The sequence below is a fragment of the Knufia obscura genome (genome assembly GCF_036327395.1).
Source record: "Knufia obscura strain CCFEE 5817 isolate CBS 148926 chromosome Unknown scaffold_16, whole genome shotgun sequence".
Lineage (NCBI taxonomy): Eukaryota > Fungi > Ascomycota > Eurotiomycetes > Chaetothyriales > Trichomeriaceae > Knufia > Knufia obscura.
The window spans coordinates 48,601-72,344 of record NW_027042702.1 but is presented as its reverse complement, the minus strand read 5'-3'; the positions used below and the strand labels follow the sequence as shown (position 1 = coordinate 72,344).

Sequence of the window (23,744 nt, the reverse complement as noted above, 5' to 3'; positions counted from 1 at the left end):
ATAGACCCCACCATTCTCTATGCGGTGGAGAACGACTACGTCGCACTGCTTGGGCTCCCAGCCTACCTTAGCGATGTCTACAGACACCTTCGGTGGGGCTGCATGATGTGAAGTGCTCATATGTAACTCACATTCTATCATGAGCTACGACTGTCGACTTCAAACTGTTGCGATATCTGCGCAGAGAAAATCATAGCTAGGCAGTATTTGAAGGAACTTGACTCTTGGCTTCGCTTTGCTGACGCAGCCTGCTCGTCGCCATGCATTTGTGTCTTTAGTTACGTGGCTCTGCTGACTCATATGTCCGGTACGAGTGATGGCTTCACAGACTGCGAAACTAAGGTACGACTGGCTGCCTTGCTTGGGTTTTGCGAAACCTGGCTACGGTGTTGTGAGCTCACGTTGTCACACATTGGAAGTACAACTTTACGGCGAGAAATGTGCATGGCTTCCGCTCTTGTCTTCATTATGCTTCAAGGATGCGGGCTAGCGCCATAATTCGAGTCTTGACGTTCGTGGTGGTCGCCTGTCGGACAACCACACGCCCACATAATAGGCATTTCCTGCGCAGATATCACCTGGAGCCGTGGATGCGGAGAAGGGTCTCGATCTATGTGTCCGCCTCTAATCTTTCACCTACGTGTCTGTGCCGCGATGTGGACCTCGGTCAACATTCGTGCCGCAAGAATGAAGATTCGAGAAAGCTCAGACTCCAGACAGGTTTGACAGCGTCAGCATGTCCTGGAATATACACCTAGTATGCCACGCTGTCGACCCGGGCTGCCCAACATCGTCTCTTTTGATGCGTGTGCGCACGGCGGCTGTGCTGTCTACCATCGCCAGGACGAAGTCCGGCATTCCTTTCAAGGGATCATCGAGCTGCCTAAATCATTTCAAGATGGTGGCAGAGATGGACGCAGACTTTCCTACGGGTACCGGTGGAAATTCTCCTACGCGAATCGCTTGCTATGCTGTCCATGTCGGACTTTCACTGGAACAGAGCTACGGCTGTGCGGTTGTGTTCGTCGGCTGGTATGCCGTATACTGGCGCGCTCCGGTGCACAAAACATCACAGCTTCCCGCATCCGCGGACTATGGTCTCCGTCTTGTAGGCTACAGGACCTACGTCTTGCCACCATGGTGTCGAATATGGTCAACGCATTAGGCCGAGAAACCTACGCCGTGTTGACTTGAGGAGCGTCAGATACTGAAGCTTTGCTACGGCCAGCTTCTGTCACGTTGACACGGAGCTAGAGTCGCTGAGCGTCCATGGTATCCCTGGTGCTCCTGCTAAGGGCACCATGACATCCGTGGCATCATCACTTACTGGCCTGATCTACCCACACCTGTCTCTAACCATCCTTTGCCACAGCCATGTCGTTGGCACACCACTCTGTCTATCTTGTGATTGCTTCCCTGAAGGTACACGTGGGGTATAGAAGAATGTCGCAACGCGAGACATGTGCTATGTCCCTCACTATCGACTCTGCGGAGGTGTGGCATCGGTGCGTCATCCAGAGCGGCTTGCTCGTGGAAATCCACAGTTTGTCCGCTACTACCCGCTTTATAACGATTATGAGGTTCTACAGATACCGAACGAAGGCTACCGTAACCATTGTTGCCCTTCAGCTGGTTGTCCTTCTGGCGAGTCCGACTTCAAGTGCTTCTTGCGAAGACCAATTTTCGAAACCTGTACGGCCGCGTACAGACATTCTACGTCTAGTGGGTTGGTGTCTTCTGCTAGAGGAGCAGCATCTGCTATGCTGTCTCTGTGATACAAATATGTTACGATGCTGCCGTTCGAAAACATTCCCATATTTTGCTAGGGTAGCTCCGAAGGTCGTGCCTGGCATCAAAGCTCAACTGCAACGGTGAAGTTGGCCCGATCTCGGCCTACGCATGATTTCTATGGGTCTAGGAACTTACAACGGGGACGTACGGCTGTATGCAGGGAAGCAGCGATATCTGCAATCGTTCTTTACATCTTGCATCGTCACACGCCTCGGTTTGTGGTCACACTTGCTCTCGTGTTACGGCCCGGTCGAGAGAAGAAGCATCACTCGGGATGATAGCGAAGACTGCATGTTCAAGTGGGCGAATGGCCTGCTCTTCTGTATGCCGCAGACAGGTGAACGTGAGAGTGAAAACGACTAGATGAGCCATACGTTTTCATGCACGACCTGGCCCAACGACCAAGATACGCCTTCGCATTAGCAGTCATGTTTCACGCCGCTGCGTGGTCCTCTGACCAGGGTATGGCCCTGTCTGGAACGAGTGAGACGAGTCGATGCCTTCTTCTTCATACGAGCGGCAGGACTCTTCACCTCGGTTGCAACCAACCTCGATGCTCGTCGTCAACATGTCCTTTCGGTGCGGCCTGAGCCCCTTTATGACGTCAGATCCGCGCGCGGAAGCCCAGATCTCATGTGTAAGAGAGCTCTTCTCTGATATTTGGTAGCAACGACACGGTGTGCATCGGCTAAGACACACAGCTGCAAGCTACATGACGCTGAGTTCGTGGTCAACGCATCGTGTTGTATCCTTTCTGGGCTTCACGCCGGGATTATATGCCTATGCTCAAGCAGTGGTGTCACACTTCTTCTTGCTCACGACGACCAAGGTCTGGACAAGAGCAGAACCACGATCTGCAAGAGTAGAGATTCAATATCCTCGGACACGGCTTCTGGTGCGGATATCTCACACGTCAACGTGCGAGCCTATAGACCAGGTTCCCAATCTACGAGCAGCCTGAGAAGCGTCCGATGTATGTATACTTCCAAAAATACGTCCAAACTTGGTTTTTCTACCGCCTCTCTCGATCATGGCAGCTCGAAAGCGCCCGAAAGCCACGGCTTGCTCGAAGCAGAAGACTCTAGTGCCAATGCAAGCTGGCGAGTGATAAAATGACATTCTCAGTAGCCTGTTCTTGAGATATGATACGTGGAAGGCGACTCGATCTACCATGTTCACGACCGGGATGCCGACGAAGAACTTGATCGTGAGGTGAAATTGGACGTTACAACGAAGCAGCCGATACTGGTATCTCACGAGCTCCCTCTTGCTGTGGACGAGCCAAATCCCAAGCCTTTACTCAGCCTGTACTACTGCCCAGCCTACACAGCAATACACTAAGAGAACGAATGGAGCCTACATCACCTACTTTCTGGTGTCATCTCTACTGGATTGTTTTCATACTCACGAGACTTCGCACTTCGTCAATGTCACTTTCGATTTGTCAACCTACCAAGCTAAACAAGCTTGTGCGCCGCCTCTTGGAGCAGTATTCCTTACGGCTGTGCGGGTGCCGTATTTGAGGCGCAAGCCGGGGATAAGAGCGACAGGACAAATATGAGTCTAGACGCTATGTGAAGCAGTCAAGGTCGCGAAACTCTTTTGAGAATGAGGCGAACGGATTACTAAGCTCGTAAGAATGTTCACAGACTCACGATTAGCTGCCAACGCAGTCAGGAACATCATGTTAACAAGCTCACTAGAAACGAGGTACGCTCTTTCGAGGGCTCTGTGCTACTGCAGAGGCTCACACGCAGAGAATTCCTCGTGAAGGAATACCAAGGATTCGATGGAACGCACAGATATGTTACGAACATCTACACGCTTCCTCGCCGCGATGCGTCCACTGACTCGTACGGTGAGAGTGAAAGCTGCCAATTCCTTCACTAGGGAAGCGCTACTTCATCTATCACATCAACGATATATGCCCCTGGTTGCTTCTATTACGCTGCCTGCGCCCCGCTGGTCGAGCGGGATGGGATGAACAGTGCAGTAGGAAGCTTGACCACGTAGAGGAATGATCAGCTCACCGTCAGGATACGGTCGCGTGTCAGAAGATTCGGTTGCATAGCGTTGTGCTGCGAACAAGGGTCACGCTGTGGCTATGGGTCTGTGGCGTCGATAGATGGTCATCTCGATGGATCCTTAGCTATGGTAACGTACTGATCTTCACCGAGGGTAGCAACTCTAGGCAGGAAAATCGACATTGATCTCTTGAGCCGGACGTGATCTTACGACTTTCTGATTCGTTCAAGGACTGGCTAGACGACGAGCATGGCGTTCTAGAAGAGTACAGGTCACGAGCGGCGTGTAGGGAGCCACAATGAAGCTATACAAAAGATTCGGAAGATAGCGTCAACGGCTACTTGGTCGGCAGCGAGTAACCTCACGACACGATAATGCTTCAGAGGCAATCCTAGGCTCGACAGCATTGAAACTTCTACAGGGCTGAAAGGACGTGAGGTCACTGTACGGTTGGGCTGCTGGAGTGTGATTCTTGTTCTCAGCCTCTGCGATTAGATTAGCAAGAGTGTTACCCGTTAGTCGTGAGAGAGATTAGTAGTGTATAAACTTCAAAGATGAAGTCTTTAAAAGATCATGTCGTAAATTCGTTATTTGTGCATCAGAACATTTATGCTTCTTAGCATATTCCCCACAAACCCCTCCAACACACCCTCCAATCCCACCTACTCGCAAGCTCCAAATCATCCACATTCAACACATCCACACCGACCCTCTCAACCAGCGTCTCCCAAATACCCGTCATGTGACTCACCGGCCACGCTGGCGTATCCCAGTACCGCACCTGCAGTCCCACGTCCTGCGCCGCCGTACTCTGCGCGCGTAATGTGTCAACCTGTGCTGTGGACGGAGACTGCCACGGGTATAGATTCTTGACACCGAGTGCGGGGTTGAAGGCGCTGGATGCGTAGTATGAGTTGCTGACGTTGTAGGTTGTATTGCTAGAGGCGAGGTCGAGGAGGGGCGCGTCGATGAAGATGTCGTGGTGGGGGTTCGTGGTCTCATTTGTGATGAGTGTAAAGTCGATGTCGCCTGACGCGACGATTGTGAGGGGTCCTGGTATGATGGACTGACTTGTCTCGTTCCATGTTCTAAGGTAGCCTTTTTCTCGGAGAGGTGCGAGGGAGTCTTGGAAGGCTGACCACAGGGTTTCCGAGGGCGTTTTGAAGTCAACTAGGAGGACGAGCGTCGTGGTAGGGGAGGTTGTGAAGACGCCCTGCAATGGTGTCGTGGTGCCCTCATAGGCGCGGTCGAGTATGGCCTGGATGGGCCGAAGGTACATGTTCTGCAATGTTCTTTCGGGCTCGAGTGCTCTCTTTCCGTGACCGACGAACAAGTTTGTAGAGTCATTTGGGTCTTGCCAGATGTCTGCTTCGACGCTGTTGCAGCCATTGGATAACGCCTCGAAAAGTGGTGCTGTGCGCCAGTAGTCGTTGTGGCTGTGACAGGGTATTGGGGCGATGTCCTGTGTGAAGGATTCGTCGAGCCCGAGATAGGGTTTAAGTGTGTTGGGATTGGTGAATAGAGCTTTTAGGTCGATGCGATGGGCTTTGATGTCCTGCACGAGACGTCCGACGCCGCTGTCGGTGAGGTCGGGTAGCTTGGATGCATGGATACTGCGAATGAGGACAATATTGGCACTGGAAGTTGATTAATATCGGACTGACACTGGCGCAACGTACTCACATGAGGATGCTCAAGCCGGCTAGAAGAAGTAGCAGCAGACTCCATTGCAGGTATGTCAGGCTGATGCGTGTAATGCGTCTCGTTCGACTGGTCTTGGGGTCTTGTGCTGGCCACAACGGACGCCATGAGTTCTCGCTACCCATGCGCTTCATCATTGATGCCATGTGTGGTTTGGAAGCAGTATGGTAGTAACTCAGTAGTGGTAAGTCTTCTTCAGTTGGCATAGAGTAGATCTTGTGTCTCGAACCAGCCGATCGAGTAAGAGGCTCGTGCTTTCCTTGCTAATAGTGGTGTCACTTCCTTTGTTTGTTTGAAGAAAGCTGTGGCGCACGTTCTTTGCCTCGTGGTCGGTCCTGCCATGCCATCCTTTATACAAATAGATCTCCGCTTTCTTCGCTATTCTTGGTGACATGTCAATGAACAAAGCCGAAGTGGAATGGCAGAATGATGCTGCCTGTACTATACACAAAGTTGTGTATTTAGTGGTGTAGATCTCTTAGATGAATGTGTTGACTTAGCTGTTCTGTCTAATCATTAGTTGAAACACTACCTAGCGCAACCATCCTTCTGGAGTCAAGAAGGAAGTGCTCTGCGCAGCATTCGTCACGAGCGTAGCAGCAGAAATTGGGGTCAGCATATCCCCGTGTCAATATTCCAGCGGTAGACCAAGCAAGAGGGGTTGTAGTAATCTTCTCTCGATCCATAGTGAGGGCTCGACAACCCTGCTGAAGCTGTGGATCATCCTAGCTGAAGCTCGACCCGCAAGTGAAGGTTAACCGGCACACTTTCTCAAATCCCACGAATAGGTGGTGGTGTACCAAATAGCCAATGCATACGCAATTGTAACGTTGACGAGATCCATGCTGTGCTTCGAGTTCAGGGAATAAATACACTATGCTTGGGAAGGAAAGCGATGCTAGGCAATAGCCGCGCGAGGTTCGGATTTGGTATGCAAGTCGGTTGTCGACATACTCACGAACCCGCCTATAGCGGCATAGCCATGAGTGCCAATGAACCAATCCCGAGTCTCGTGTTTTGTAAATCAGGAGCCGGGATATCGCATACTGGCTCGTTGCTGTTGGCTGTTCCGCTGTTAGCAGAGGGTGTAGCATCGAAAGCCAGGCAACATGATTATGAAAACCAAAGCGGATCCATCTCTCCGCTCCGGGAGAAGATCTGCCTTTGCAGAACACTAGGTCGGGAGGAGCCAGCGCTAGGATTTCCGCTGCTCCCTTGGCAGTAAGTAGCGTATCAGAAGTAAAAGGCAGCAGCCAAAAGAAACCTCGTCGGGATACCCTGACAATTCATGACCTACCATTAGTGATCTGATGCCAGTAAAGCGTAGTTGTCCGCAAGCTTGAGCCGCGATTCAGCGGAACAGCTGGTATAAGCAGGAATTCCGTGCGATAGAATTCGCGAAGCACTGCCATCTCCCGCGAACCGGGCACGGAATTTGTGGAGCCCATGAGATGTTGTGATCAAGGCATATGCATTGCGATAGTGCTTCCGAGGTCTGAAACTCTCTATCTACAAGACCCGGAATCCCGAGCTGGATGTTCGGTTCCTCTTCCACGGCAAACGGGTAGGCACGTACCATTTGTCACAGGAATGTGGTCGCCTGCCCCAGATCGGCAACGACAATTGAACTCGAAGCTCTATTTTTGTCAATACGGTGGTCCGCTCTATACATACGCGCACGGCTATCGCACGCTAGGTCGCGCCAAGGATGCTTAAAACGTCGGGCAACTGCACGTGGAATGCTGTTGCCTTGCTCCGTTGCCGATTACCACGTACTCTACTCGGGAGCGCTCAGTCAATTCCGCTACTTCAACTGCTTGTCTGCAGTAACATCACGCGACCGACATCGATCTGTCATCGGTCCGCTGTCGTGCTACAGTAACCGAATCCTCTCCACTGTACCCCAGACTAGGGCTGACGGAGATCTGCACTGTATGCCGCAGGCACCTTTCAATGCAGTATCAGGTTTGCACGATGGATGCGGCCATACTCCCATTCCTGCATTGAATATTTGATCACCACTATAGCACGTCCTCTGAACAGGGACTGCAAGTCGATTGGTACTGCTCTGTCATGCGTCAAGGTTCAATGGCATCGATACGGCTGACGCGGTATCTGAGGCTGAGTGGTAAGTGGGTAGTGAGGAAAGGAGGTATTTGTGTATGCAATGCAATATACATTTGAGAGATGTAGTCTGCCGCGCGTCTGCACAAGCAAGTGCGCGCTACTCATCAAAGTTCCTATTCTTGGGTTCAACGACAACTTACTCATTTGCGTATTCCTTTTGATGAGTTTTGACCTCGACCGCGGCGTTGAGTCGTCTGCACCCTCATCATCCATTCGCAAGTTTGATGCTCGTCCAGTTGACTTCTGAAAGGTTGCAGACGATAACGTAGCACTTTCGCCCACGTATTTCGCCGAGACGCTGCTGGCTCGTTTCGTCTTCGCTTGGTAGCTGAATGTCGAATCCATAGGATCTGTTGTACATCAATTGGTGACACAATCCCGCATCACTCACGTCCTCAGAACCCCGCCCCAAACGCTGGCTGTATACTTTTACTCCTCACATACTCCTCCACCATCTCCCTCCCATTCACAGGCCGCTGACCCTCCTCCAGCAAACCAATACTTCCCCTTCCCTCGGCCAACCTCTTCACAGCCTGCTCACTTCCAACTTTCCAGGCTTCCGGGAAGGGAACAATCTTCTTGGGCTTATGATGTCTAAAATCGAGCGGTACATCCTCGAACATATCTGTCTTATCCTTTGCTTGTGTTACAAGCTTCTGTACTAGGTCACCCAGGTACCGCTTGTTCTGCGCTTGGTTCTCAAATTGCTCGCAGGACATTTTGGCGAGGTCCTTGTCTGGGTTGTAGCGTACGCCGATTAGTTTGACCAGTTTTATACGCTGTGCTTCGCTTAGGCCAGCGGCAGCCGCGACTTCTTTTGTGGTAAATTCGAGGACGACTCTTTTCTGGGCAGGGTGTGTCTCGCCCATGTAGGTTGTGTATCTGAATCGTAGAGGTGACTTCTTCATGTCGGGGAGATCGAAGGGTTTCGTGAATTCTGTGATTGTCAGCACTCCCGCAGATGACCCAGATATAGGGCAGACGTACGTAGTAAGCCCGGCAATTCCCAAGCAGCTATCCTGGTATACTCCCTGACTTCTCTGTGCACTTCCAGCTGGGACTCGGCAACAGATGTAATCAGATCCTCCGAGAATTCATCATCGTCATCTGGCACAACACCAAATTCATCATCCTCGTCTTCCTGCCAATATCCATCTTTCAACGCTTGTAGATTCCGCTCCTCAAGGAAGTTCGGATTTATCCCCGTTCTCTCAATTTGACGCGCTGCAACACGGGCCTGGTCCTCAGCTATGGTCTGCACTTCCTCAGATTCCATTATGGCTTTCACATGGTTCTGGACTGCCATGTATTGATTCTGGTCATCTTTGGACAGCGTCTCGTAGTGGGCGCGTTCATCCGCATCGAGGTCTGCGACTGTGTAGGGTTGAGCTGGTGTTTGTAGCTCGTTTTCGTTGAAGTCTGCTGATATGCCGTCGTCGCGTTCAGTTTCGGCTTCGGCTTTGGAATCTGCCTCTGCGGTTTCACCCTTGACTTCTGCTCTCCGGACTGGTATTGAGCTGAGCTGGCGGAAAGGAGGAGGTTGTATACGTTGTCGAGGTATTGATTGACATGGTCTCCTTGCTGTTGGCTGACTCAGGGTTCGTAGAAGGGTGCGACAGAGATGCCGCGATGCTGTAGCCATAATATGTGGTGTGAGAGTAGATGAGCTGTGCGCAGTTGTAATGCACTTTTTCGAGATTCGAGATGCAGGAGCGATTTGCGGAAGATGCCGCTGGCACAGCTGTATAGACTGCGCTAGAGACACAAAGGCACGACCGTACTCATCATAACTATCAGTAGGTGTACAGACACTATCACCTCGCTTTCTTCATACCTTCCCAAGATGTAGGACTAAGCTTTGCTCCTCCAACACACATGAAATGACTGCTGCGCAACCCACCAAGCGCTGCTTCGTGACTGTTGGTGCTACGGCATCCTTCACAAGCCTGATCCGTGCTGTTCTTGAACCAACGTTTCTGGAAGCGCTCGGCAAGGAGGGATACACAGAACTACGGATGCAGTTTGGCAAAGGTGGCAAGAAGACATTCGATGATTACTCCTGGGTGTTGCCAGATGAGCTAAAACAGAGACTCGGCATCTCTATCACCGGGTTCGACTTCAATAAAGACGGCCTAAGGGAGGAGATGCTCGCCGCTAAGAGAACCTACGGCAAGAGCAAGTATGCCGGAGTCGAGGGATGCGTGATTAGCCATGCCGGTAAGCAAATGACCGAGCCGATGGGGTGGCCATCAGTAAAGATCGCGAAGTCGCGAGCTGCTGACTGGTATCAGGATCTGGCTCAATACTGGATGCGCTAAGAGTTGAACTACCCATCATTGTCGTACCAAATCCTGAGCTGCTCGACAATCATCAGCTCGAACTGGCAGAGGTACTGGCGGAACAGAACTATGTCGTCCACGGAGAGCTAGGGTACGGTATTTGCTGTATCATAAAAGGATCCAGCTGACGAATTTTTAGTAAACTGGCTGAAGCTCTGCCAGCAGTCGAAGCACTCCGCAAAAAGATGAAGCAGTGGCCACCAGTGGTCGGCACAAACGAAAAGACACCTAGGCAAGCGTTGGCGCACGTTATGGACGATGAGCTTGGGTACGACTGAAGATTTGAACGAAAATGTGGTGTAAACTACTGTTCGGCGTTGGGCAATGGTCATCATAGGGTAAAGCATGACGGACGGTAAAGATTGAAGATGAGAGATGCTTCAGGAGGGCACTGTTATACGATCTGGACATTGACAGTCAGGGTAAGGTAACGGTGTCGAGGCTTGAAGGTCTAACTTATTTGGCAATCGAATAGGATTTTGGGATTCCTGGTTGCTGCTGAAACCGCGAATGTGGTGTCTATGCAATGTTGCAGTACGTGGCGTCAAATACAACAAAAGCACTCCATGCAAAGTCGAGCCAATGAACAAGATACCTGCAAATGGAATGAAGCGAAATACACCCAACTCACCAAGCAGGACACGCCAGACAAAGCGAACAGTCTTCGCGGCATCATATCACATTTGCTAATCGACTGCTGAACACGACTCAGCTGCCTGCTGCTCCTTCGTCTGGCGTGGAGTAGAGTAATCCTGGTGCTGCTGGCGACGTTTGCGTGCAACGACGTAAGTAGCTGAGCTTACCACTAGTCGCATGCTGGACCCCTTGCCAGGGAAGGTGGTAGCAGAGGCCCAGGAAACTCACGTATAGTGATGACACATGCCCAGTTCGTCCACTTGCTTCTGCCACAGTAACTACACTTTCTTTGAAAGCCTTCTGCTGAAGAGCGGAAGGCACAGTTGATCGAATGCCTCGGTATCCATCTTCGTGATATCATGCGACTAAGGTTCACGTCTTCCTTCTCACTGCTGGCAGCAGTAGTCGACCGACTTGGCGGCGGCAAAGTCCTGAATCTGCACTTCTGGCTCCAGGAGCGTAGTTTCCCACATCGCAACCTCCGCAGGAATTGCAAGGGCTGCAGTCAACCAACACACGTCTGCCAGAGCTCACGTCAAGAACGATGTTAGTATCGCAGTTGCTGTCACGTAAGACGCGCGAAGAAGGCGAATTTTTACTTTCCAACCAGATGAGTCCTGGACTTGAGGTCTTGAAGTTCGTCCGTCTGGTACTTGATTGTGTCGTTCCCGTAACCATTGTCCTTCCCTTCTCCTTACGGCTGCTCCGCACGAAGCCTAATATCCAACCCCACCCGGTCCACCTTCACCTTGCCCCCCAAATCCCATCGCCTCCGCCACCCCCCCACCCTCACCCCCCTGCATCATCAACCCCTCCATAAACTCATCAATCCCCTTTCCCTCCGGCTGCTCCCTCAACTGCCTCTCCAACAACCTCTCCGCCTCCCCCCTCTCCAATCCCCCCTGCTCAACATAAATCTCCACAACCCTCCTCCGCTGCAACTTCTCAAACCACGGCTTCTCATGCCGTCTCGCAATCTGCAACAACGCATGCTGCACGCTAGGCAGATAACTCGCGTTCTGAAACCCTCGGTCGAGGAGGCCGGGCGGGTAAGCGTAGGGCGCATGCGACGCGATGATAGACTGGCGGATTGTGGCTGGGTTCGAGCGGACGACCATCTGTGCGGCGGAGATGTAGGTTTGATCTGAGGTGAACATGGAGCGGATGACGGAGGTGTGTTCGTCTATTGCGTCGGTTGTTGTTATGCGGCCGAGGAAGTGGGCTTCGAAGAGGGTTTCTTCGGTGCGGTAGGAGGTGTGGATTGTTGTGCCGGGGTGGGGGGATGTTGCGGCGATGAGTTGGGCGTCTTTGGCGGTTTGATGTGTTGAGGTGGGGGATCGGTTGGCTTCGGTGACGACGTATGTTGGTTTGTTGAAAGGGGGTTGGAGGCTGAGAATCGGGATTGAGAGGTAGATTGCGTCGAGGAGGTTGTCGTAACTTATTGGGGGCCGCATGTGGTAGTTTATGTCTAGGTGCTTGAGGCTGGGGAATGCTTCGTGGAGCTCGAAGAGTCGCATTGTCCAGAGGAAGTGGTTGGTGTGATCGAAGTGAGTATACAAAACGACCTTGCTGGCGGCTTCGCGGAGAGACCTTGGTGCTGAGCGGCGCATTAACGTAATTGCTTCTGGTGATTTGAGGTGCAATGTTAATGTTGATGTGAAGGCTTTGATACCATCCCGGAGGACCTCTTTGCTCGTGAAGAGTGGGTTAAGATGATCATTGTACCTTGTGTAGGGTCGGGTCAGCCGTTCGTCGATGGAGAGACCTTCCGCTCTTGCCCAACTCAAACGAGCAGAGGCCATCACCTCTTCATAAGTGGGCGGCGAAGGCGAGTTTCGCTGGCACGCTTCACACTCTGGGAATTCGTTGTAAGTGTGCCAGTGATCGAGTGTGCCATCGATGTAGAGAGGAACGTGAGCATTTCCAAAAGCGTATGCCCATATCTGGTCCTTGATCTCCTGTGGCAACCTGAGCAGGCTTGAGGTGGACACCAGATCCGCCGTGTCCGCCATAAGTTCTTAATGGCGGTGGTACGCTATAGGGACTCCAAGCAGAATCAATACAGGTTGGGAAGGGTATCAAGAGCTATAGCTTTAGAAGAGCACGAACACAGCAACTACCCGCTCATGACTTAGGCGGCAGTTGAGGGGTGTTCCATGCACGTGACTACCTCAAGCGCCGAGGCTGCAACCGAATATGGTCTTTCGCAAAAGTACTACTTGCGGTCGCTATTTTTTGGCATGGAACACTGGGCATGTTGAGCAGGGATAATGGGGGAGGCAAAGTTCATGGTTGACGCCGTTCAGCGTACAGGCTGAGAGAGAATGAAGGTAACAAATTCAGCAAATACCGTTGGCACGGGGCATTTGTTGAGCAAGGGTGATCGTCCCACAATAGCTCCTGCTTCGAGTGAGTCGAGTCCAAGGTCAGAGTCCGCAGAGGTATCCCCATATCTTGAGTTCTATCGTAGCAGCCATGCATGACATGGCGATATGTATGTACAGAATTGAGACAGCCAACCACATCTGGCATATCATACAGCCTATCCGGCATTTTTTCAGGAATGCTCCAAAAATGATTGAAATGCTGTGACATGACATGAGACTGCTGTAACACAGCACTTGACCGGGGTGCTTAGAACTTGTAGACTTGATCCTGCGTATATCCAAGCTCTTTCAGGATACCACCGAGCTCACCCTGATCCGTAGGGCTCTTCTTCATGCCCGAAATAGCCTTGTACAACGGCGGCGGCCCACACACAAACACCTTGATGTTCTCCTGGCTCGCATCAGGCAAGACCTCCTTCAACAGCTCTTTCGTGATGAATCCCTTGCCATACGCCCAGTCCTTGGGCGGTGTATCAAGCGTATAGAAGACCCTGAACCTCTGCGGGTACTCGTTCTCCAGCTTCTCGAATTCCTCCTTGAGCAGGATGTCGTTCTCTGTAACGTTGCCGAAGATGAGTGAGACTTTCGTCTTGTCGTTGGGGTTCTTGAAGATGGCGCGGGTGAGTTGGTACATGGGTGTTACGCCTGTTCCGCCGGCTATGAGGGCGATGTGGTCGTGTTTGTTCTCGGTCCAAGGGTACTTTGGGATGGGGCCTTTGACGTCGAGGCTCTGGCCGACAGCCATGTTGTGTAGGTGGGTTGACATGGGGCCGTTCTCGTAGACTTTAATGAGGAGGTCCATGTGGCCTTTGTCGTTCTCGTCGGACACGGGGGTGTAGGGACGTATCGTGGGTTTCTCGTCTGAGGGACCCTTGTATTTGGTGATAACCGCAGCTGGGGTTTGTTAGTATGTCTGCTTATTGCTCGAGAAAGGATGGGAGCGCCCACATGTTACGGGCAGACCGGAGGTCATGTCCTCGTCTGGTAGGGCGAATTTGAGCTTCTTGGTGTTGTGGTTGTATGATTCGACTTCGATGAGCTTGAGGGAGACGAAGCCCTGGTCGCCTCCGGTGAATGCTTTGGCACCTGGATTATGTGCTTCGGCGTGGACAGTTTGTTGGTTACCAAGGTAGGTGTAGCCAAATGTTCCGGTCGCTAGAGCTGCACCTGCGACAATCCATGGTGTGGCAGTCGTGGCCTTGGGCGCAGTGTTCGATGAGTATTGACGAAAGCTCTGTTGACCTTGTCAGCTCGAGTAATGAAGCAATGTAGAGCTCTCCATACCTGCCCGAGGGGCGCGGCGGCCCGAAAAGCTGACCTTGCAAACATCTTATTCTATTATTCTATACCTACTGAACAAATGAATGACAATTGGGCAATACTTCAAGGAAAGGATGGAAGCAGTGGTCAACAGGCAAGATCTCAGAAGATCTACGCACTTGATCGATCGGAGCATTATTGAGCTCCGAGCCCCGATTGCGCCGGCTGCTGAAAAATCATAGCGGCGGCCGACAACAATGACGTCGCTGACACCTTACCAACGTGGACCACTTCCTTCGTGTTCTAGTCGTGATAGTATCTCAACGTATCGCACAGCCAATTCTCGCCGAAGCAAGTACTGCCCGTACCTTATGGAGGTATGGCCGCCTAGAAGTTAAGCTCACGTACCTCAGAGCGCGGATCCTAAGGCCACAGTGACCCAGGAGTGAGCCGCAATTGAACACTATCAGTGGGATAAAGATGAGCTCCAAAAGTGATCTACATATATATGTATTCGGTAAAGCGGTTCTCACATTGCACCCCTATCAGATATATCTCACTCATGTTTCACTATCTTATGCGCCTGTTGCGAAGAGCTGTCTTCTCCCATCGTACTGAGCTTCAACATGAAGCCGAAAACAAATTCCTCCTCTTCTACGTACCATGCCATTGAACGCCTGGCTATGCAATTTGGTATAGAATGCCCTGCTGTGCAGAAACTTTTGGTCGTAAACGTCAAATTGGGTCTTGGAAGCACGCCGGTTCCCTATGCCTGGACTCGACCATCGAGTGTAGCCAAGATCTCTTCGTTGGTTGGTCCATATGACTGAGTTCGTCGTGGCGTAGATGCAGTGCTCATCATCGGTGGAAGCACTTGTGAGGACGCTGCTGTAACCGCTTCACTGCTGGCCGCGGCAGCAGCAGCACTGGCTCTGATGTGCTCAAGAACCGTTGGTGGCGGGTGTCCGGCGCGAATAGCTTGTAGAAGGGACCCTCGGTCTCCTTCTCTTTCGTGCATGTACTTCAACCACTCTTCTAGTGGACCCTCTACAGGAGAGTTCCCTTCTGCCATTAACTGCTCGTTGAGTCGAACGCCAACACTGTTGTCGAGGTCTTCGTCTTCTGAATGTTCTATCTCCGGTAGCTGTTGGTCTATGCTGCCGATGTAGGCCATTGTTTCTGCAGATGGTTGCCTTGTAAATACTGGCTTCACGTGAATCGTAGCTTGTGGTTCCGTTTTTGTAGCCACCATCACACCCTCCATTGTTGTGTCCTTGATCGTCTTCTTGGTCTCTGCCTCATACTTGTCCTTCGCACTTTTCGTTCCCTCCCACTGACATATCGAAAGGATCTCATCAGGCGTCAGACGAAGCTCATCGAAGATTCGGAAGAGCCGCCTGTGCCACGGGAACCTAGCCAGCCTCCGGCGGTGGGGTTCGTGAGTGTAATCGAGGCCTGGATATTGTGCTTCTAAGCTGTCTAGAGCTCCATAGAAGGTTTGCACCTCTACACGAACCTCAGGCACTAGATTCCGTTGTACATGGGTGTAAAAGTTCTGCGGCTCATTTTGCTTTGGCTTCGGAAACTGCCTGCTGAAGACAATGTCATGGACAGATGGTCTCTTCATGGTTGTTGTTGTTGTTGCTGTTGTTGTTGTTGTTGTTGTGACTGATTCGCTGCGCTGTAGCAATGGCTTGTGCACCCGATGTTATTCAGCTCTTGACCACCAGATAACAGGCGCTCGTCTGATCACAGCTCCGGGCGTTTAACCCCTCCTTCTCGATGCTCGAAGGCTCCCGCTTGGAAAGCGAGTGGTGAAGTCGCTTGCCGTGAATATGGGATATCCTTTAGCGAGCGCGAATTTGTCGTCACAAACGCAGACCTCGAATATTTGCTCAGTCCGTTCGACAGCAGCAAGCAAAACAGACGAGCTGCAGCCAGATCACTTCTTCTGATGCTAGAAATTCGCAGAAGTATTTTCTACGTCGACAGGGTGCAATGCGTCAGTGTTTCCACGTTAGATGGCTCTGGTCTTGACAGGTAGCAATATGGCGAGTAGATGCTGAAGCGAGCAAATTGGGAAACAACAGATGGTGATAACTGGCTTGTTGCTGTATCAAGGAGTTTGCGAAGGAGGTCACCTGGCTACCAGGTGATGTTGGCAGGTACAACGGGAAGAGTGAGAAGAGGTCAGCGGCCACAACAGGTCAGGAAAAGAGCAAGAGAGCGCAGGGATGATAGGATGGCGTGGATGGCACGGATGGATATGTGAGGTGTCTAAGTTTTCTCATGCGGCTGCTAGTAACGAGCCTGGCAAATTCTGCTAGGCCGGTCAGATATGCACGAGAAATGAGCGACGGCCACCAGACCGCCAACAAGCTAACTGTAGCTGCATTCCCGCAACGGAAGCATATCGAATGAATACTTAGTGCCATTAACACAGACAAATCCAGCTAAGACAGCGACAACGTGGACCGATGCACAACCATAACTCAAGGATTGTGTTACGATGGCTTGATAAAGGACATCACGTCGGAGGCGCAATCGGGCGCCCATATCCACTGGCGGCCATTCCACTTCCCGCCGCTGCTGTTTCTAACCAAATAGAGTCCTTGCCAATGCGACGTCCTTTGCTCTTCGGATCGCGACTTCCATTCAGGAATCTCTGCAGCACACGGCCACGCTTCGTGGCCATAACATTGATTCGAAGCTGATCATGCGAAGCTAAGTCGTGACGAGCACTTAATCAGCTACCACCTTTGCGTGCCACAACTGTCACAAACAGCTGCCGCCCGCAATATTGGTCACTGCAGCACAAGGCTCGACTAGGAAGCATGACTAGGGGAGGTCTAGCAAGAGTGGTCATCTGCCTGACAGACTCTTCAACCACTTGACCAATTGGTTTGTGCCTGATAATCTTATGCAAGCCTCAACGAGGATCACCGCTTGAATTGGATCAAAACATCGATTGGTCCAGCCCGCTGTCTTTTCTTGGTTGACACTTGGTGCATGCCCTGCATGAAACATTCCCGGGGCGTCTCCATTTCGGCTTCTCGACTCAGCTTCAATCATCTGCCAATCAACCGGATCTCCGCCGACACAGTCGCATTCAGCGACCTCGCTTGAACTTCCATTCCTGAACGCGACTGCAGAACAAAGAGACATTGTCACTAGATAGCAGTATAGACACATCGCGAACGACGAACATCCAAACTGGGCGAACATCATCGTGATACCGCTTTTCGAGATACGCTGTAGCATCGACATTGATCATCGAGGAGGCCTCCCAAGCCCCCAGTCTTCCCTGGAAATCTAATATGTTAGCCACGAACCACTGCTACCATGTCAACCTTCGACGGCATCGTCGAAGAATTTCCTGACATCCGCATCGATTATTTTCGACATCATCCTGGCAAGGTGCCACCGGCAGCATGCTTTCTCAGCCACATACACAGCGATCACCTCCTAGGCCTCGAGACGCTGAAAATGCCATTCGTCTACTGCTCGGCAGCCACGAGGCGTGTTTTGCTGAAAATGGAGAAGTATCCACATCGCATCAACTTCTCGAAAGGTATCCTCGAGGCTCGAAAGCAAACGTACAAGCATTTGAAGCTCATATTGAGGCCATTGCCACTGAACACACCGACCGAGCTCGAGCTAGGGCCCAAGAGCCGTATTCAGGTAACGCTCTTCGATGCCAACCATTGCCCCGGAGCCGTTATGTTCCTCATCGAAAGTGACGGTCGCGCGATATTGTATACTGGCGATATACGGTCAGAGGCCTGGTGGGTCAATTCTCTTGTGCGCAATCCTGTTTTGATTCCCTATGCTATGGGACAGAAGCGCCTGGATTGTATGTACTTGGACACTACCTTTGCTTCTCACCATGATATTCATCGGGAGTTTCCGAGCAAGGCCGAGGGTCTCAATGAACTAATGTCCAAGGTAAAGCAGCACTCGGACGAGACTATCTTCTACTTTCGCGCGTGGACGCTTGGTTATGAAGATATATGGATCTCGTTAAGCAAAATGCTGAACTCCCAGATCCATATCGACCCATATCAGATGAGACTCTTTCGTGGGGTTGCGGAGGACGGTCTAGGTGCCGATCCCGGTCCCGCTCTTGTCGGCTTTCAGGTCGGTAATGGCGAACAGCCTGGTTGTCTTACTACCAGTTCAGATGTCCGTATACATAGCTGCGAGCCTGGGCTGCCATGCCATACGGCGCTCAAAAAGAACAAAAACATCGTCTGGATCACCCCCATCATCTCGCGGATGCGTGATGGCACAGAGATTGCTGAATTGGGCGCCGGTGGTGGCGGCGGAGACTTGTATCAAACACGAGATGTCGATTTAGGCAACGATGCTATGATAGAAGCACTACGACTTCTTTGCGCTAACATGGCGGCAGATCCGGAGGCCGCCAGTCGTCTAGAAACAGCCTTGACAAAGGCGCAATATCACCAAGATCATCGCCTTGTGCTGGATGGCTTTGATCCTGATACAGAGCTCTCAATCAAAGATTTTGTCAACATGCTCGCAGACAAAGACAGGCAGGAACCAGCAAACAGGCGTCTCCTGCGCGACGCAAATGTGATACATTTCCCTTACTCACGCCACTCCTCATACAGTGAACTTCGGCATCTCGTGGAGGCCTTCAAGCCTAAGGATATCTGTCCCTGTACCGTCGATATCGAGTCCTGGGAAGAAGGTGTAAGTATGAAAGAACTCTTTGGCGACCTTTGCTCTGGGGACAAGTTTAGATACGATCAGATCATACGAGAAGAAGTTGCAAGACGCAAGAAGGATAGTGGTACGACGGCCACAGCTGAGTCACAGCCGCAACTGGACAGCCAGCGTACTGGAACCGAATCACAACCGGAAGATAGCAGCCAGGTCGACCGAGAACTGGATGTTTTCAAGAGTGCGAAAGAGTATGTTCAGGGAGCCGCCAATGCTCAAGTCGAGGCCGAAGAAGAACCGGCAACGCAGATCTATGCTCCTCAGGCACAAGATGTCCCGAACAACAGAACAGCAAAAGAGCGTCTCCGCGACGCTTGGCGTGCTGCCAACAACGGCCAAGACGAGTACTTTGTTAATTCGGATGAGGACGCTGGCGACGCTGAGCCTACATCAGAAGAACCTCCTGCATTACCACAGTGGGACCCAAACTTTGACGGCAGGACCCCTAAGGAGCGGTTTCGAGATGCTTGGCGTGCTGCCAACGATGGAAGAGATACGCCTTACTTCGGCTCCGAGGAGGACGCCAGCTCGTCAGATGACGAACTGCTAGAGAACCTGGACGAAGGTCTGCGGGAAGATGCGGCATCCCAGGTTGACCTTGTGAAGAGGAAGCGGGCATACGATGCGGCTAGAGCTTGTCTTGACGGCGATGACGAGCCATGGAAAGCCATGAAGCTGAGGTGTCTGGGGCATGAGGGGCATACACAGGAAGAGATGGAGTTGTGACTAGCTGGTCAGGGGCTGGACATATGTTGGTACTTCTAGCTGGAACATGAGCGCGACGAATCCGACACATTGACAGGAACTGATGTGCTCCTGGACACGAACAAAGGCATCTGAGGGTGCCAAAGGTGCTCAAATCGAAGTATATATGAGTCTCTCTGGCGATATCTTTTCGCAACTGTAAATGTGGCAGCCCGTGCACAGATGACGAGCCAGCCTGTCGTCTCTGGCTCATGGGCTTCGGACCCTCAATGGGACACCATGGTCATTGCCCACTTCATATCACGATGCTTATGCTCAGATATTGATGCTCATGGTGATAAGACCACTATTCTCTTAGTCCTACCAGGAGCTCGCCTACCTCCTTTTTGACCCCTGTCAAAGCCGGTTTCGGCCGCTGCCCCACCATCGTCGACAAGTTCGTCGCGTCCCATCTAATTCAAGCAATTGCTCGTTACCACAAGTAACGGAAAAATGACCACAGTTTTGCAAGCCTCAAGGCTGTGAGCGCGCTGCATTCTCTCGTAGTTCCCTTCATAGATGATTGCTGACTTGCTCTGCAGCTGTTGAAACACCTTAAGCGACGATGGCAGCTCCGGCCACCATCAAGCCGGTAACCGTGTCTCTCACTGACCTCAAGGCTAACAATGTTCCCTTCTCGGCTCTCCTGGAAGCCTTCGGACCCTCTTCACTGGGCATTCTCGTCGTTTCAGACCTGCCATCCGCCTTTTCGTCCCTCCGTACGAAAGTCCTGAGCAACTCATCTCGACTCGCAGCACTGCCAGCTCCCAAGCTCAAAAGCCTCACGAAAGAGTCGGCGAAGTATCTGGTGGGCTGGTCGCATGGAAAGGAGACGTTGCGACCAGGTGTTGTGGATACGTACAAGGGCAGCTACTACATCAACTGCGCATTCTACAAGGACCCGGAACTGCAGGGCGTGCGAGACGGCGCAGAGAAGTTCCCAGGCTTCGACGAGTATACCGCCGAGAATGTCTGGCCAAGTGACGAAGAGGTGGAGGGCTTCAAGAATGACGCAGAGGCCCTGATCAGATTGATCATCGATACAGCCGTGTTGGTAGCCCGTGCATGCGACCGGTTCGCCGAACAAGAGATCGAGGGCTATCAGAAGAGCTACCTAGAGCGAATGGTCCAAGACAGCGAGACAACGAAGGCCAGGTTACTACATTACTTCCCGAGCAACAACCAAAACACCGACAACGCGGTAACGGATGGCGCCGGCCACGACCAGGCCACGACCAACGGCCACCAGGACGACACCACATCCCTACCCGCAGAAGACGACTGGTGCGCCACCCACCTCGACCACGGCTGCCTCACAGGCCTAACATCAGCCATGTTCCTCGACGAGTCCTCACCCAAACCCCTCTTCGAACTCCCGTCTTCCCCCTCCCCTAGCAGCGGCCTCTACATCCGCGACCGCTCCGATAAGACCCACAAAGTATCCATACCACGTGACTGCCTCGCCTTCCAGACTGGTGAGGCACTCGAGCTCATCACTCAGGGCAAGTTCAAGGCTGTGCCACATTTCGTGAGAGGCGTGGATGTGAACGAGTGTGGGGATCAGGCTGCGAGGATCGTGCGGAATACGCTTGCGGTGTTTACGCAGCCTAATTTGGATGAGGTTGTGGACGTGAGGAATGGGTTGACATTTGGGGAGTTTGCGAGGGGGGTGGTGAAGAGGAACACGGCTGGTTGAGGGGTTGTGTGCCGGCTCGGTGGCTTTCTTGCCCGGCACATATCGCTCGTCGAGCATCTGGCATGAGCAAGCGTCTTCAGAAGCCTGCTCGGCACGATGTGCTGCTCAAGTGGCGCTGGATGGGCCGCAAGCTGTTTGCTGTGCGATGTGCTTGCCTCACAAATTGGAGCAAGCCGATCAACATGACATTACTCGTGCTCAAGGCCAGACATATCAAGCTTCTCATCACATTGCCACCTCATTCATCAGTGCTTATCATCTGGTTTCTGCTGCTGCTGCGGCAGCACCTAGGCATATTCGTCATGGCCGCTACCAATAGCTTCATCTACCACTAATCATCTATAGGCCTCGACAACCATTGCTTTGCTAAGGCACCTTTCAGGTCCCATCAACGACAGAGCGCGGCAGACTCCGGTTGCCAGTGGTCAATGCCAATAGCATAGCGGAGATGACTCTTCCATGGAGTCATGCACAGCACTCGGCTCACTTTCATCTTCCATCTCAGCTTCACCGATTGTCACTTGAAAGCATCGAACATCGATCCGTAGTGGACGACACTGCTCACTCTGGTCGATTGTTGACGGGAGTGGTTATGCTCGAGACGTGTTATGCAGTGAGTCATCGTCGACCTGCTCGAGGCTTCGATACACTCGACGGCACTTTCATTGGCGTGTTGGGGTGAGCATTGTTTGCAAGCACTCGACAGCACAAACAAGGTGACAACACCAACAATGGCTTCCCACGGATAACAAAGGATCTCACCATGGTCACTGTGGCAGCGCTGCACTTTCACGAATATCACACCGCACCGTTTGGATGCGGCTTCGTGGTAGAAACATATATAAGACCTTCCTTCCCAGCATAACCTCATCGTTGTTCTTTTCTTTTGCATAGATCGACCAGACAGCAGAACTCTCGATCTGACCGACTTCTCATAACCTCAACCTCATCCTTGGACACAAATAATCTCCAACATCAAGAACAGAATCAGACAAATAACGATGTCGACTACTCAAACCACAAATCAAACCACTACACAGGGGACGACCGTTGTTGTGACAGCATTGGGTCCCAACGATACTCGACGATGTGCATTCGAGGGTATGACACAGGCACAGATCGATGCGCAGGACTATTCTCACGAAGTAACCATCGTCGGGCGACTACCTAATGGACGTCAAATGACTTGTAGCCAGAAAGTACCTGCCAACAAGGTTGCAGGCATGGCCGTGGCTGTCGAGGATGCTATCCTGGCTGCTGGCATTCACGACCTGACGACTATCGGCACCATCCTGATTGACGTCCAGAACATCAACGCACTGTCTCGACTCATTGGCGCAATCATCGAAGCCTCAGCAACATATGATCGACAGGGTCGTCTTCAGCTCTTGGGTATCGGTCGCATCAACGAGATGCCTTTCTACACTTATTGGCGTATTGCTCAATTGGCACAAGAACTTGGCATGCGATCGTTCCTAGAGGAGATGCTCGGTCGAATTAAGGGCATGTTCTACAAGGAGGATAAGAAACGCTACCGAGTTGATAACGGCGATATCAACTTGATCTACAAGAACATCCCTGACGACCAGAACCACGGTTCATATTGGATCAGATATCATATCTCGAAGTCGATTGCTTTGGCTTCGCTTGATGGCGTTCTCCACCGACACGCGGCAGTCCAAGCCTTCATCAACGATCGATATCCTGAAGTTGGCCGACAGATTGGGGAGATTCACGAACACTATCGACAAGAGAGAATTCAAGCTGAGCGACGTGCTAGACGAGGCTACTAGCTGTCAGCTTGATGTGACGGGGATAATATTCTTATGGGACGAGATGACACATGGCGATGGTGCAAAGCGTTTGATTGATTATTGGTTTGCTTGCTTATTTTGAAATTGCGTTTACATGGGATGGGCACGGAGTTACGGCGCATGTGAAGACCATCAGCAGTCACACAAATTGAGAGCACTGAAAAGGGCAGGATCGAGGGATCCCCATTAGCAGAAAACAAATGAAAAGGACATTGTTTCACACGACATAATGCCCGGCGTCTTCGCGGCCTAACGCTCTCTCCGCAGATTACTAGGCAGCAGTATCGCTTCATCATGACTTGGCAACGTCACGATAGGCATTTATGGATAACAGGTCGGATGTTGGCATAGCAGCCTATGTACGTTCATGTTCAAAAGCAGTACGGCCCTCCCTCTTCGCCCTCATCCCAGTCAAGATGTATCACCTGGAGCGAAGTGTACGTTAGCGAAGCTTCGGTTGAAGTCCTCGGCGCTCATTCAC

At 51.8% G+C, this 23,744-nt stretch overlaps 9 protein-coding genes across 9 annotated transcripts; 4 read left to right on the top strand and 5 right to left on the bottom strand.

The window, feature by feature from the left end:
* Positions 1-4,432: 4,432 nt before the first annotated feature.
* On the bottom strand, positions 4,433-5,663 carry AIM6_3 (Altered inheritance of mitochondria protein 6; the record flags this gene model as incomplete). Its single annotated transcript, XM_064878493.1, has 2 exons — positions 4,433-5,453; positions 5,500-5,663. 2 exons carry the CDS (start codon positions 5,661-5,663, stop codon positions 4,433-4,435), a joined length of 1,185 nt encoding a protein of 394 aa, XP_064725572.1.
* Positions 5,664-8,039: 2,376 nt separating this feature from the next.
* Positions 8,040-9,286, bottom strand: RSM24 (37S ribosomal protein S24, mitochondrial; the record flags this gene model as incomplete). Its single annotated transcript, XM_064878492.1, has 2 exons — positions 8,040-8,581; positions 8,632-9,286. 2 exons carry the CDS (start codon positions 9,284-9,286, stop codon positions 8,040-8,042), a joined length of 1,197 nt encoding a protein of 398 aa, XP_064725571.1.
* Positions 9,287-9,524: 238 nt separating this feature from the next.
* ALG13 (N-acetylglucosaminyldiphosphodolichol N-acetylglucosaminyltransferase catalytic subunit alg13) lies at positions 9,525-10,261 on the top strand (the record flags this gene model as incomplete). Its single annotated transcript, XM_064878491.1, has 3 exons — positions 9,525-9,861; positions 9,936-10,074; positions 10,123-10,261. The coding sequence occupies 3 exons, from the start codon at positions 9,525-9,527 to the stop codon at positions 10,259-10,261; spliced, it is 615 nt and encodes a 204-aa protein (XP_064725570.1).
* A 1,074-nt stretch (positions 10,262-11,335) lies between these two features.
* On the bottom strand, positions 11,336-12,631 carry PMZ80_010097 (uncharacterized protein; the record flags this gene model as incomplete). Its single annotated transcript, XM_064878490.1, has 1 exon — positions 11,336-12,631. The coding sequence occupies one exon, from the start codon at positions 12,629-12,631 to the stop codon at positions 11,336-11,338; it is 1,296 nt and encodes a 431-aa protein (XP_064725569.1).
* A 622-nt stretch (positions 12,632-13,253) lies between these two features.
* Positions 13,254-14,335, bottom strand: MCR1 (NADH-cytochrome b5 reductase; the record flags this gene model as incomplete). Its single annotated transcript, XM_064878489.1, has 3 exons — positions 13,254-13,900; positions 13,955-14,240; positions 14,291-14,335. The coding sequence occupies 3 exons, from the start codon at positions 14,333-14,335 to the stop codon at positions 13,254-13,256; spliced, it is 978 nt and encodes a 325-aa protein (XP_064725568.1).
* Positions 14,336-15,032: 697 nt separating this feature from the next.
* Positions 15,033-15,893, bottom strand: PMZ80_010095 (uncharacterized protein; the record flags this gene model as incomplete). The annotated part of the gene is made up of 1 exon (XM_064878488.1): positions 15,033-15,893. One exon carries the CDS (start codon positions 15,891-15,893, stop codon positions 15,033-15,035), a length of 861 nt encoding a protein of 286 aa, XP_064725567.1.
* A 1,715-nt stretch (positions 15,894-17,608) lies between these two features.
* PMZ80_010094 (uncharacterized protein) lies at positions 17,609-19,735 on the top strand (the record flags this gene model as incomplete). Its single annotated transcript, XM_064878487.1, has 1 exon — positions 17,609-19,735. The coding sequence occupies one exon, from the start codon at positions 17,609-17,611 to the stop codon at positions 19,733-19,735; it is 2,127 nt and encodes a 708-aa protein (XP_064725566.1).
* Positions 19,736-20,318: 583 nt separating this feature from the next.
* Positions 20,319-21,449, top strand: PMZ80_010093 (uncharacterized protein; the record flags this gene model as incomplete). Its single annotated transcript, XM_064878486.1, has 1 exon — positions 20,319-21,449. The coding sequence occupies one exon, from the start codon at positions 20,319-20,321 to the stop codon at positions 21,447-21,449; it is 1,131 nt and encodes a 376-aa protein (XP_064725565.1).
* Positions 21,450-22,450: 1,001 nt separating this feature from the next.
* On the top strand, positions 22,451-23,242 carry PMZ80_010092 (uncharacterized protein; the record flags this gene model as incomplete). The annotated part of the gene is made up of 1 exon (XM_064878485.1): positions 22,451-23,242. One exon carries the CDS (start codon positions 22,451-22,453, stop codon positions 23,240-23,242), a length of 792 nt encoding a protein of 263 aa, XP_064725564.1.
* Between the last annotated feature and the right edge of the window lie 502 nt (positions 23,243-23,744).